The sequence below is a fragment of the Natrix helvetica genome (genome assembly GCF_964273705.1).
Source record: "Natrix helvetica genome assembly, chromosome: Z".
In the NCBI taxonomy this organism is placed as follows: Eukaryota; Metazoa; Chordata; class Lepidosauria; order Squamata; family Natricidae; genus Natrix; species Natrix helvetica.
This window is the reverse complement of record NC_138554.1, coordinates 75,683,322-75,698,310: the sequence shown is the minus strand read 5'-3', so window position 1 is coordinate 75,698,310 and position 14,989 is coordinate 75,683,322. Positions and strand designations below refer to the sequence as shown.

At 43.6% G+C, this 14,989-nt stretch overlaps 1 protein-coding gene across 1 annotated transcript in view; it reads left to right on the top strand.

The window, feature by feature from the left end:
- The window catches only part of BMPER (BMP binding endothelial regulator), a 473,492-nt gene that overhangs the window by 451,212 nt on the left and 7,291 nt on the right, over nucleotides 1-14,989 (top strand). Inside the window, exon 14 of the mRNA XM_081971272.1 lies at nucleotides 13,258-13,388. Coding sequence (XP_081827398.1) covers nucleotides 13,258-13,388 — 131 coding nt within the window. The remainder of the gene's footprint in view (nucleotides 1-13,257; nucleotides 13,389-14,989) is intronic.

Below are 14,989 nucleotides of genomic sequence, written 5' to 3'. Positions count from 1 at the left end.
TCCCCTTGGCTAGGTGGGCCAGCATGTCCTTCATGAAGGAGAGAGGGTACATGTTCTCCATGCATACCCCATTGATCCCCCTAAAGTCTATGCATCATCTCATCCTTCTTTTCCTTAAACAGGCCTGGGGCCACTATTTGAGATTTAGCCAGCTGGATGAAGCCCCTCACTAGGTTCTTGTCAATGTACTCCCTCAGCTCCTTCATCTCCTTGAGGGTCATAGAATACATCTTGGGCTTGGGTACTTTTGCCCCTGGAAATATCTCAATCGTGCAGTCTGTGGGCCTGTGAGAGGTTGCAATCCTCTTCTCCAAACACCTCTGCCATGTCCTGGTATTCTCTGTGGATGGTCTGGTTCCCAGGTGGCTGATCTGGCCCAACCTTTGAGTGTTCTGGTCCCTCGCCTCCCATCCTCTGAGGGGAGGATTGCATGACTTGGTCGTGTAGGGGAGGGAAGGGGCCTCTTTCCAATCTCAATTTCCTGTTTCCCCCTTTCCCACCATATTGTCGAACCCCATTTGTCCAACCAGGATAGTCTCAGGATCACAGCTTCTGTCATTTTGGGCATGATTATGAACCAGATCATCTCCCAGTGCTGACCCATCTGCAGCTTCATGAGCTTGGTCAAGTGAATTATTGGAGCCCCTCCTCTTAGTGAACAATCGACTTGTCCCTGGATAGCCTCTTCACCTGGATTCCCAGCCTCAGTACTGTGGACAGGCTTATTGAACATCACGTACAGCCTGAGTCTATGAGGGCTTCAAAATCTCCCTGAATGCCTGATTTGAGTGCCACAATTCTCACGGGGATCGTGTGTCAGAGTTTTGGCAGCGTGACTAGTATTATGAAATAAACCCAGGAGCAAAACAGCACACAGTACACAAAGTCTTTATACAATAGTGATTTATATACAAATATATACAGACATTTACATGGAGACAAATTCCTTACCACTCAGCTATGGACACACAGAGAAAAAATGAGATAAACGATGAGAGAAATGCCCTCTAATGACCATCTAGATATATATAGACACCTCCTTGCATCAGCTCACAAACCTTACATCAGCTGGGAACTATTAAATCCTCATTACCTGACATCACGAAAGGGTGGATGGCTCTACTCACCATCAGTCTCTTTCTCCCTTATCCTCGCTGTCATATAAGGCAGATAACTGGCCTCCTTTGGCCAGAGTTCCCTTTCGCTTGGGTAGAGAAGAAGGGACCTCGATGGCCTGGCATCCCAAGCTGGTCATGTTAGCCAACCACTCCTCCCATTTAAAGCTGTACAGCTGATAATCCAAACACTTTGACATAGTATTTACGCTTTTCCACAGATACAGGTTTTGTTAACATATCAGCTATAATATAATTGCTAGAACAATGCTGTAATCTGATCAGTTTGTCCTTTACAGCTGCTCTCATGTTGCAGTATTTAATGTCTACATGTTTACATTATATTATATAAACATTTACATCTTTTAGTAATTGTTTTTGTAGATTTTCACGGGTACAGGTATGCAGGTCTTGGTGTATTCGGGTATTTTCCCATGTAAGATTGAGAGTATCTTGGTGACATTTCGATGAGGTCTCACTCGCCATCTTCAGGCTGGTACCTTCATGCTTGTGCGAACAAAGAGCATGATCGGAGTTGCCGCCTTTCTATAAATATTGGTGGATGTGTGTGGATTGCTGGCTTTGTTGCTGTAAGCAGGTTGGTTGGCTGTGTTGTTACATCTTGATTAGTTGATGGAGTTGATGTATATAGATTAATCGGCTGTTTCGTAACATCCTGTGTGGCTGAGGTACTAGCTCAGACCCATTAGTCTTTTGTGTTGTAACGACCTGGGTATTGGGCTGTGTGATATCCTGAGTTCTGTGCTGCAACATCCTTTTAGTAATTGTACTTACATTGTGTATTACCAACATTTCCTGGTAATTTTGAGGTTCATATCTAACACTGTATTCTCCGACCTCACTCACAGTAAACCATTCATTATGTCCTCACCTCCTTCTTCAGTTACTACTCTCCCTGCTACAAATGCTACTAGTACCATTACTACTGTTGCTGCAGGCACTAATCCTACATTCATAATCCACTGCTTCTGTACATTCTGTCTCATTAATCTCCATTACATCCTGTTTACCATCTCTTGGATGGATAATTTTACTTTCTCTTTTCACTAGCCCATTTTTTTTGGTTTGGTTTATCTGCCTGTCTGTCTTTCTCTTTAACTTCAGCATCCTCCATTTATCTCGTTGTTCCTTAGGCAATGACCATGACCATGACCATAGCTCTTGATGATTACAGATTTCATTATGAATACCACCTACTCTAACCCTACTTGCGGTGAACTGCTCAGGAAGTATACCTTTATTGCACCATTCAGGTCTCCTAGGTATAACACTGTTTGCTTGCCTCACGTTTTTCCTTTTTACAGGATACACCTTACATTGTGCCTCCTTACAAACAGCATATTCTAAATACCTCTTGCATTGCTTTGGCTTTGGCTTATGCCACCTGGCTGGGTCAGGCATCTTTTTCAATACATTAAAACTTGCATGTCCCAATCTTCTATGTAACAGGTGTATACAATTGTCATGTGTAAGAGTATTCTTAAGTAAAAGTGCACAATTATGTTCTTCCATTCCCAGAACATACAGACCAACCTTTTTAACCTCTTGTGCACATACCTGTCCATGTTTCTTGATGATGTATAGTCCTCCACTAAATACTATTTCATAACCCTGCCTATCTAACATGGATATACTCAACACATTGTACTCTAAAGCAATACATATAACACATTACACATTGTACAATGTAGCATCTATTTCTGGTACATACACATTACCTTCCCCTTTTACAGCAGCTCTCTGTCTATCAAACAGACTAACTCATGCTTGCCTTGCTGATTTCAAACCAGAAAACACATGTGGATCATTAACAATATGCTGGCTTGCCCCACTGTCCAACAATCACATATTCCTGGTGTGTTCAGTTGTTGATGCTGCCAGGGAAAACGACGCTGGAGATTGTCTCCACATTTGCTGATTAGATCCAAACCCTTGTCTTGCTGCTCCTCTGCTCCTCCTCTCAGGATGACGTCTCTGGAGATGCTCAGTAGAACCACATGTGTAGCATCTCTTCACAAAGTTAACTCTCTCAGTTACTCTGCCGGCATCCTGGACTGTTGCAGATGCTGGTCTGTGCTGAATGCTCTCTCCTCCTTTTCCTAGTCTCCTCTCCAGCCATTTCTGCTCTTTCTTCAACAACTGTCCAGTTAAATATGCTATGATTAAATCCTGTATTGCATGGACTCTAGACTAGTCACAAGAATGTCCCATGAACTGTTCAAAGAACTAAGCACCACATGCATCTGGTGTGCTTCAGTAAAAGTCATTCCCCTTTCTTCCAACTCGAGGAATGTCCTTTTCATATTCCGCAAATGTGTGGACAATACACTCTCCTTGCTTCAGCTGTGCCTTATACAGTTTCTTAGTCAGCAGCACTTTACTGCCAGCAATCTCTCTCACATACATACTACACAACGCCTCCCAGCAATCTTTTGCAAACTCTTACGTGTAGCAGCTGACTGTCTTCTAAAGCAAGAATTATGTTGGCTAATGCTTTTTTGTTTCTTTTTTTATATAAAAAAGTTTTATTGGTTTTTTCAAATATTTTGGGGAAAAGGGTACATAAATGTGGAGAAAATTTTTGGCAGCTACATCATACGGAAGATGGTACTTCCCCGGAGTCTTACATCTCTCTCTCTTATTTTATATATATCAAAATATCATTATTACGTACATATTAGCAGTTTAGGTTTACTTCAAATTCTTTAACATCTTCAACCATACTTTATATCACTTCTAACCATTTCATTATATTAACAATTGCACTGTGTTTTTAAATCATTTCTGTGACCTAAGTCTCATTGCTGTCTCTTCTCCCCTGTCTGTTGGCTGAGCCATGGCTCCTCCCCCCTTCATGTCTTGTGCAGTGTCTCTTGTTTCATCTAGGAGGTTCTTGTGTTTTTCCGTGAAGGCTTCTGCCTCCACTACTGTATTAATTCTCACTCTACCCCCCTCCCAGAAAATCGACAAGCCTTCTGGAATTAACCACCTAAACCAGATATTTTTTTCATATATTTTTTTAGTTAGAAAGAAAAATTTCTTCCTCTTATCTCTTATTCTTTTGGGTATCTGTTTCAGAATGGTTATTTCTTTGTCCTTATATCTTAAAGGTTCCCCCCTTTGAACTCCTAGAATTTCATCTCTTGTGGTCTTTCTAAAAAATTTAACATGAACTTCCCTTGGAACATTGTGTGTTCTAGCATATGCTGAGTTAATTCTATATATCAGATCAATATCCCACCCTAGCTGTTGCTTATCTCTTTTAATATAATCTGCTAGCATTGTTGTCATAATCTCCCTTAAGTCTTCACCCTCCATTTCAGGTATGTTTTGAAATCGAAGAGAGACATCCTTTCAAATTCCATTTTTTCCATATAATTCTCAATCCCAGTATATATATTTTTTGTAAAGCCTTCATCTCTTCTCCCACCCCCACAGCACCCTCCTCCAGAGCTTCTATTTTCTGGCTATTTTGTAAAGTCTGGTGTTTATTCTCTCTGAGTTCTTCCCTTAAGTCCGCAAGCTGTTTTTTTATTTTGTCCTGTCCCTTTAAGATCGACTGGAACATTTGTTGAAACATTTCTTGAGACTGCTTTCCCCCCTCGAGGCTTTTGGTTGTGAAAAGGAAGATAGTTGTGTTTGTTGTGGAACAGGACTTGAAACAGAAGAAGATGGAGCCGATGCTGGTTTAGGAATGGGGACCTTTTTCACAGGCATTGTGAAGTTCAGAGAAAGTTTATAAGTCTAGACAGAAAAGATGGAGCGCACTGTCAGGCAAGGTCTACAGGCAAGCAAGGTCCAGTGTGGGATATCAGTCTTCAATAAGGCTCCCCTCTAGTTACAGTCAATTTCCCCAATCCAAGGAAGATTGTATAAAGAGATTCCTCTAGGGTTCACCAGGGTTTTATAGTTCCAACCCAGAAGATTTTTCCAAGACAAGAGTTCATTTGTAACCGCAGCAGAAACGGGGGAAGAAGCGCCATTTTGGCTCAGCCCCCTCAGGAGATCGGAGAACAATCATTCAAAAAGTTTCCATTCATAGATTATTAGGTCAGTTCACTTTCTTTCTTTCGCAATTGTTCAAGAGAATCATTACCCCATTGCTTGAAAGAAGTGAATATCAAAGAGGTTTTTCCCCCAGTTCTCTCTCTCTCCTCCGAAAGAGAGATCGTTTAAAGTCGCTTTTCTGAAAGGGGGGGAAGAAAAACCCCTCTCTCCAATCTTAACACTTTGCCGAGATCAAAGAGTCTTAAGAAAGCTGCTAATCCTTGTTTACTTAGTTGTTCAAAGAAGTAAGAAAAAAACCCCGGGGGAATTCCCCCCTCACCGCATTTCTGCTGATGCCTTCACATGGAATGTTTTCTTCCGATCTCCTCAGGACAAAGGCGCGCATAGCAAGCGCACCCCCCAAAAGCCTCCCGGTGCCTAGGGCAAAGCTGGCAGCCCCCCTGCGGCCGCCGCCGCTCCAGGGGGCTCCAGCAAGCCGCCCCCTCGGCATGATGCCCCTACAAGGCATCCTGTGCCCCCCCGTGAGTCAGGGGGGGCCACCAGGATGGCGAGCGGCGGACAACATGTCCGTCATCCACAGAAACCGGAAGTGGAATCGCTTTTTCGTTTCTTCTCTGGTCACCAGTATCTAGGACTGCCGGTGGATTAGTAGACAATTGTCTACAACTCCTCCCTTCATAGATACATCTCCATCTTCACATTCAGCCAAGACACCAGAAAACCTCCTCCCATTTTGCCAACAGAGGCCATAGTGCCTGCTAATCATTATACAAACCACTTACTCTGGTGCAAGCTCACACTGGGCTACTCCTCTCTATAAACTCTCCAGTCACTGTGAACCTCTCTCTGCACTGGGCCTTTAACCTTTCAGAGTTTTTGCAGTGTGACTAGTATTATGAGATAAACCCAGGAGCAAAACAGAGCACACAGCACCCATAGTCTTTATACAATTAATAGTGGTTTATATACAAATATATACAGACATACTGTATATATGGAGATAAATTCCTTACCATTCAGCTACGGACACAAGGAGAGAAAATGAGATACATGACGAGAGAGAGAAACACCCTCTAATGGCCACCTGTGTATATATAGACACCTCCTTTCATCATCCTCTTTGCATCAGCTTACAAATTACAGTTTACAACCTTACATCAGCTGGCAGCTATTAAATCCTCATTACCTGATATCATAAAAGGGTGGATGGCTCTACTCACCATCAGGTCTCTTTCTCTCTCATCCTTTCTGTCATATGAGGCAGATTACTGGCCTCCTTTGGCTGGAATTCCCTTTCCCTTGGGTGGGGAAGAAGGGACCTCGATGGCCTGGCATCCCAAGCTGGACTTCTCTGATGGCTTCCATGGTGATTTTTGGTGCTGGTGTTGCCAGCACCATCAGCCCTGCTTTTGGCTTGGGCATGGCCACCAAGCATTCAGCTGCTCTGTGCCTCAGCTGACTGCATTGGAAGCACTGGATATGGGTTTGGGTTGGTCTTGCAGGAGTGCTGGTGGGCATAGCTAAGGCTAATTGCCCCCCAGCCAGTCGGCTCTCTTGGCTCTTTTGCATCCTCACTTCAGTATCACTCCTCAGCCTGCTGGTCCCTAGTTCTACATCCATTATACATTTTTTTAAAAACAAAGTTTTATTGGTTTTTTAAGAAATAATATAGGAAAGGGGTAAAGGAAAGGTTACAAATTTTGGCAGTTGCAATGTGCGGCAGGAGTCCCCTCCCTCCATGCTCATAAAATGCAATTACAAAAAATTCAATACTAAATAACAATATATAGTCAGCATGTAAATTCAGTTAATAATTTCGATCAATTTATATCAAGTGAATTTTCTTACTCATTTTTGTGATCTGAGTTTTCTTGGTATTGCCCCTTCTCCCCCCGCCAGCAGAGCTCCGGCCCCTCCCGTGTCCTGCATGTCTGTTGTAGGATCATCTGATTTATCTAGGAGTACTTAATTTTTTTCCATAAAGGCCTGCACCTCTATGGGTGTATTAATTCTAACTCTTGTGTCCTCCCAGAATATTAGCATACCTTCAGGCATCAACCATCTGAACCACACCCCCTTCTGGTATAGCTTTTTCTTTTCTCCCTCACTTTCTTGGGGATCTGTTTCAGGATGGTTATTTCCCTATCTTGGTATTTCAAAGCTTGCCCCCTTTGTGCACTCAGAATTTCATCTCTTGTGATTTTTCTGAGAAATTTAATGTGTACCTCCCTGGGTACGTTGTGTGTTCTAGCATAGGCTGAGTTCACTCTATAAACCAAATCTAATTCCCACCCCATCTGTTGCTTCTCTTTCTGAATGTATTCAGCCAAAATACTTGTCATATCTTCATCATCTGTCTCCACCATCTTTTGAAATCTAAGGTAAAAGGACATTCTCTCAAATTCTATTTTCATCTGTTGGGTGTCAAGCTATTTGTTCCCATTCTGCACCCCTTCCATCCCCTCCCTCATCTCAGCCGTCCCACCCTCCAAAAGATCCAGTCTCTGTGAGTTTTTGTTGATCTGGTCCCGGTTCTCTTTAATTTCTTCTTTCATCTCTTTTAGTTGTCTTTTAATCTCCTCTTGTCCCTGTAAAATTTGTTGAAACATTTGTTGAAATTCAGTCTCAGTGGTTTTGGGCTGCATCAGAGATGTTATCGTTGATTGTGTACTTGGACTGGATGTTGTAGATGCCGGGGCAGAGGCAGCAAAGCCAGACTTCCCAGGAGGTGGTTTTTTACGTGACATTATAGAGTTCAGTCAGTACAGAGAATGATCAGTCAGAAAGGTAGAACTGCCAAGAGAGTTCAGGAGACAAAAGGTCCAGGCAGAAGAGGATTTTTCTAATCACACTGGCAATAGAGTAAAGTTTTTCAGTCCAGGGAGTCCAAAAGTCACAAACAGCAAGAGATTTATCTGAGTAGCACGGAGACAAAGACTGGATGCCTGAAGTTTTATAGGTGGAGTCAGTTTTCACTGTTTATGAAGACAACGGAAGTGTGCCATCTTGCCCTGCCAGCTTCGGGCTTGGGAAGCATAACAAAAGTTTCAAAGTTTCCAAAGTTTCCAGATCATCATTCCATTATAAGTTTAAATCCAAAATTCACCTTTGCTAAGAGCGTGGCATCATTAATTGGCTCTCTCCCTGCCTCCTCCCCCAAGGGCCGAGAGCAACAATAGTTAATAGCCGCCTGTCCGAGGGGGGGGGGAAATCCCCCTCCCTCCAGCCACGCTTCTCAAATCCAAGCCGAAAGGAGATTTTAAATAGCTGGCAATTTCTTTCGAATATACAAAGGGAATGGAGAGTGGATTCCGCCTCACCGCACTGCAGCCGCGTCCTTCTGAATGTTTATTCTTCCTGCTGCCTTGCAGCGAAGACACCGGAGCGCCTCCCCATCATGCTCCCCAGTGCCTTTGGGTGATGCGGGGGGGCCCCTCCCAGCCGCTGCCGACTCGGAGGATCCCCCGCGGTGCCGCCCCTCTGGCAGGAGCCTCTACGGGGCGTCCTGTGCCCCCCAAGGAGTGAGGGGCCCACCGGGAAAGCGCAGGGCGAGCAGAACCTGCCCGTCGCCGTCAGCAGCCGGAACTGGAAGCCCGTTCTACATCCACTCTTGTGGTGTCCCAGAACTACTGTTGTAGCTGATTGGCTAGACCTCGGTATGCACAAGCCTATCATAAGCTCCTGCCAAGGCCCTCTTTGAAGTGGAAGACAAGCATCCATTCTGGCCAGTGCCGCAGCCTCCCTGCGACCCTCCAGAATTCTCAAATGTATTCCTTCACTGTCTGTCCCCTCTGCTTTAACTCCCATATCTCCCCCTCTGCCTGTTGGGCTTTTGCCTCATCTTTGAATCCCCAGGAAACTGATTGTTCCTGGTGGCTGCTGGGGCCATATAAGGACTGTATAAGTTTCACATACAGTTTTGCTGTATAGCAAGTATTAGTTATGTGATGATTTGCATACAACTTACTAGACATTTTCTTGGTTGAAAATATTCTACTTTGAAATACTTTTTGATAGAACCTCAAGTATCTGTTTCTTGATATTTTGTCTTTTGAACACTAGAGGGAGCCAATTTCTTATATTTTCTTTGTTATAAAATCAGATGCCATTTTATTTTGAAAATAGTTTTTGAAACATGTTCACAAATGAAAAGAAAATCTGTTGTCATTTGTTTGATAATCTGTTATATCAAAATATCTCTGTGTGGTATTACTGCCAGCTGACTAGAATGCTACTTCTAGTTTCAGGCAACATCATAATCATGTAGCCTACTGTATTATTGAGTGGAATACAGTAATTATTCCATATCAGCATTGTGCCATATAACTTGAATTGCTACTATCCCCCCACACAAGAAATCATAATTCTTCCCCAGTCTCTGTGCTATCTCTCTCCCTATCCCCCAGTGTTTCAGACTTAAAATGATGTGTGCAATCAGGAAATTCAAGCTCTTTCTTTTGAGTTCTTCATGGATGCCAGTTTTGTTCACCATAATATTAGAATGGCACATTATAGTTAATACAATTGATGTTTCTTTTTGAAAAATTGTGCATGTATTTTAGACCTCTCCCTCCAGTTCTAAAGACTTTCCATTTCTAGTTCTCAAAGGGGTAGCATTACCCCAGACAGAACTAATGTACAATTTGCGGGTTGGGGGGAGTGTTTCGTATAGATCTTTTTGCTACTGTTTGAGAAACAAGTGGCAGCCATGATTAGATGTGCTTTTGAAGATCTTTATGTTATGCACCAATTGCAACTTTTCACAAACCCCTTACTATTGTCATGTCTTGATGATGTGCCTTTTACCAAGCAAGAAAAACTTGGCTCTGCCCTCAAGCCTGGGGCCCTAATGTTGTAGTTGAGCCCTTTTCTTGGTTATATTGATTGAAAGCTACTGTGTTTGTTCTCAGCTGCTATTTCACAACCAAGATTAGTTTTCTAATCTTGGTTGTGTTTTTACATTTTTATCTTTGTTTTAATTGTTAGACACTCATAGTCATGTATAGAGATGGGCAGCCATAGAAATATATTAAGTAAATAAATGGCATTGCCATATGCTGTTCATGAGACTGTCTTTCAAGAACATCCCAAAATTGCACCTGGTTCCAAATGCAGCAGTATAGGTAGTTATGGGCACCCCTTGGTGGCAGACATTATTCTAAAGCAGGATAAAATGTGAATTAAAATATAAAAGTCAGACGTGACAGAAGGGAGAGATAAAATACTATCTATACCAGCCAATTCAAGGAATCTCAGAAACAGCGGAATTATGGGCTTTGATCCGAGCGCTAGAGACAATGAAGAAAGAAAGAGTGAACATCTGAACTGACTCTGTATGCCTTCCTTACTATGCATATCAATACTGCCGATTATAGGGAAAGAGGTCTTTTAACGGCCTCAGGAAAGAAATTAAGCGTGAATCGCATTGTTAAGGAAAAGATAAGGTGTATTTTGAAACCCACCTTAAATGGGTAGATGCCTTACCCTTAACTCTCTGATCTGTGAGATATACTCCACATAAAGGACTTAAATTATTTCCTTTTGAAATGATGTTTGGACGGCCTCCGGTTATAAGCCATAATTTGAAAAATCATATAGGAGACCTAGGACAGCTGGGGACCTCATGGGTGAATCAAATGGTGGGAGAATTAAATAAGCAAATACAAGAAATCCAACAGTACTGTGTTTCTCTCACCCCACCATTTCTGACGACTTCTAGTCATAATATTCAGGTGGGGGATAGAGTTTAGGTGAAACGCTGGAAAGGGGAGGATCTAAAACCTAGATGGAAGGGCTCGTATATTGTAGTTATATGTTCTCTGCTTGCAGTAAAAGTATTAGAATCCAAATCTTGGATTCACTGGACATGAGCTAAGTCAGCTGCTGAGGAGTATTGGGAAGCTAACCAGGATGAAGCCCTTCCTCTAGTGATACGCTTAAAGAAGCACCCCCTATAACTGTCCACAATCTCCTCCAACAGAAGGTCACTTTCTTGCTTCTGCCCCACTCGTTTTTAACCGTTGAGAGGGGAATTTGACTACTGGAAGATGCCCAAGGCCATTTCAGCCACCCCAATTCCCCGTTTGGCTTTTGATTCAATCCACTATAGGATTTTGTGTTTACTTTCCCCCTGGAAACACCAGTTCCCAATATCTCTTTGAAGGTCCAGTCCTCAGAGATAAGCTAATGGACAGTTTAGGCAGCTGTCAGAGGAATTCCAAGAAAGCCTAAACCAAATTGCTGGCACCTGGTTGAGGTCCAAGATCAAATAGACGCCTTGGCAACAGTGGTTTTATATTGACGTACCATAGATCTCTTAACTGCTGAAAAGGGTGGGCTATGTGTATTCCTGGGAGAAGACTGCTGTTTCTATATGAATAGATCAGGTGCGGTCCGAGTGGTAGTCAAAGAACTGCGGGACCGAGCATCCTCAATTGGGCAAAGACTGCAAGGGACAGATGCATGGTTTGCTTGGTTACTGGGATCAAGTTGGATTAAACAAATGCTGTTTCTTCTGCTATGTGGGATCGCAAGCTTAGCCCTTCTTCCTTGCATAATACTCCTACACAAGCAACTCGTTACGAGGTCCATAAGGGAAATATGGGTTGAAAAGGAATTAATTCTGATGGAAAGCCTTATTGACCATAGGATTGCCCCACATCCCTATGAGGAAGATGACATTTCAGATACTGGCATGTATGTTCAACTTTCACTCTTGGGAGTGGAGAAAGTGCCTCCGGAAGATAAGCCCTAAGATGTGTATTACTTGTTTCTTTTCTCTTTCACTGATGTGTATTCTGTATGCTTGTATTGTTAATGAAAAACTCTGTAATAGGCTAGACTCAATTGTGGCTATTAATAGAATCTAGAAGGAGGGGATAAAGTAGGATAAAATGTGAATTAAAATATAAAAGTCAGACATGGCAGAAGGGAGAGATAAAAGGCTGCTTGAAAGGCATGTACAAAAACAGGAAAATGTCATAAGTCCTAAACCACAGAGGTCCAGTAAAAGTTCCAGTAAAAGTTCTTATGTCAAATGTCCAAAACCACAGAGTTCAGCTAAAGATCGTATAAAGACACGTAGTCAGTACCTATAGTCCAAGACAAAAGGAGAAGTAAGACAATGTCTACTTATAAGGCTTCTTTCCTCAAGGTAACCAATAAGAAATGAGTTAAGTGTTTCCGTGTTATGCTGCCTTTGAGAATGGATAAAAATGCGTGCTTCAATGATGAAAGTTATTCAGAACTTGCAATTCTAGCCTTTGACTAGTTTTCTGAACCTGGCTGCCAGTAAACTTCTCCATGAATCCCGAGACATCTAAGCCCTGTCATTTTCTGCAACAATTCCATCTCTGCATTGGTTATCAGTATTCTTCTGGGTGTCATGCAAGATGCTGTCAGTCATCTTTAAAGCCCTTCAAGGCATGGGGCTTTGTAATTTGCAGAACCCTTATTCCCTTGATTATTTGATTCGTTCCACCAGAGACAAGTGTGGATCCTGTCATTCAAGGAGTATGATCTGGCAGGACCCAGGAAACCAGCTTTTTCTGTCATGGCACTTGCCCTTTGGGAACATTATCCCCTGGAAATTAGAGTGACCCCAGTCCTGCTGTCCTTCTACAACACCTCTGTCTCTTTGTGTTCCTGGTTATGGAAGTTGGATGGTCAGAGCCTATGAAAGGATGATTTTAATTGTCATTGTATGGCTTTTTACCTTGGCTGTGGGTTATGTATTTCATTTTATTTTACTATTGTTTGTGTTTTTAACTGCTGTTAGCTGCCCAGAGTCATCATGCTGAGTGGAGTGGCCAATTTAATAAAATAAAAATAGTATTATTTTTACTGAGAAAATTTGAATGTAGAGGTTTATAGCCTTAATTATTTCTGAGATCACACATTCTGTTAGATTATGGATTTTCTGGGTAGTTTAGATAAATAAAATAAATTAGTATCACCACTATGAGGGTTCTATTACTGTTCTGTTTATAAAACATTTATAGAAGCAACATTAATGTCTATGAATGCAGGAATTCATATTCCTGCTGTGACCATTTGTATACATTTCTAAAAATTAGACTCTGAGAGATCCCGTTCACTCCCTTCTTTCTTGCAGATCCTGTGTGGCAGATATGTGTGAGTGCCCAGTTCATAAAAACTGCTATTGTGAATCATTTCTAGCTTATGCTAGAGCTTGTCAGAGAGAAGGTCTGAAGGTCCATTGGAAACCTGAAGAAAATTGTGCTGGTAAGTAATTCACCATTTCATGCATTGCAGCATGAAGGGTAAAGGAAGTTTGCAAAACCCTGCTTTTGCTCTGCTTCCCCTTTCTTTACTTCATATTGTATGCACACCATGTCTGCTTAAGTCTATTGAATGGAATAGCGGTTAGTGGAAAGACCGCAAAGTTGCAGACCAGAATTATTCTGGCTAATTAATAACATCTCCTGCTGTAGCTCATATGGAAATATAACTAATAAAAAATCTGCCTTCATTAAACCAGTGGAAGAGTGATCTGGGAATAGGGGATTTAGTTATTACACCCCTGTCATGGTCAGATCACTCACTTCTCTGGCTCGACTTCCCAGGCGCTACCCCCCATCGCGGGGAGGCAGAACCAGAATGTCCTAGATGGTTCCGCCTCAGGCACCTGATGGAACCTGATAGGTTCCAGACGGAGCTTGGGCCACTTCCTGTAGCCCTGACCCGCTCCCGGATGGAGGACCTGGTGGCCGCATGGAACAGTGCGGCTGCCGGGGCCTTGGACCGGGTTGCGCCTTTGCGGCCTCTCCTGCGGCAGCGAGTCACCCTGGCCCCTTGGTTTACCGAGAAGCTAAGGGTGATGAAGCGCCACAAGAGACGCCTAGAGAGCAGATGGAGATCTTCACGCTCCGAATCTGACCGAACACAGGTAAGAGCCTATTTACGGACCTACCTTGTGGCATTAAGAATGGCCAAGCGTCAATATTGTGCCGCTCTTATTGCGTCCGCAGATAACCGCCCTGCTGCCCTGTTTCGGGTGACCCGCTCCCTCCTTTCGCAGAGGCCGCGGGAAGCCCCCTTGCAGGGTAGAGCAGAGGAATTTGGGGAATATCTGCAGGACAAAATCGCTCAAATCCGTAGCGAGTGGGTCCCCTCTAGTAGTCCAGGGGGGACGTCGGAGGCGAGTCTTGAGGGACCACTCTGGGAGGAGTTTGACTCTGTTGCTGCAGATGATATGGACAGGTTGCGTGGGCGACTGCGAGCCACTACATGTTTACTGGACCAGTGTCCCTCCTGGCTTATACTGGCATCCTGGGAGGTTACACGAGGCTGGCTCCAGGAGTTAGTCAACGCTTCCTTGAGAGAGGGGTCCTTGCTGGCCGCCTTGAAAGAGGCGGTGGTGAGGCCCCTACTCAAGAAGCCTTCCCTGGATCCAGCTATGTTAACCAACTATCGTCCTGTCTCCAACTTTTGCTTTTTGGCAAAGGTTGTAGAGAGTGTGGTGGCACAACAGTTCCCACACCACTTGGAGGAAATGGATTATCTAGACCCGCGCCAGTCCGGTTTCCGGCCCGGTCACAGCACGGAGACAGCCTTGGTCGCGTTGGTGGATGATCTCTGGAGGGCCAGAGATGGGGGTTGCTCCTCCATCCTGGTCCTATTAGATCTCTCAGCTGCTTTTGATACCATCAACCATGGTATCCTACTGCGTCGTCTGGAGGGGCTGGGGGTGAGGGGCACCGTTTTGTGGTGGTTCTCCTCCTACCTCTCCGGCCGGACACAATGCATGCTGGCAGGGGAGCAGAGGTCGACCCTGAGGCCACTCACTTGTGGGGTGCCACAGGGGTCGGTCCTCTTGCCTCTCC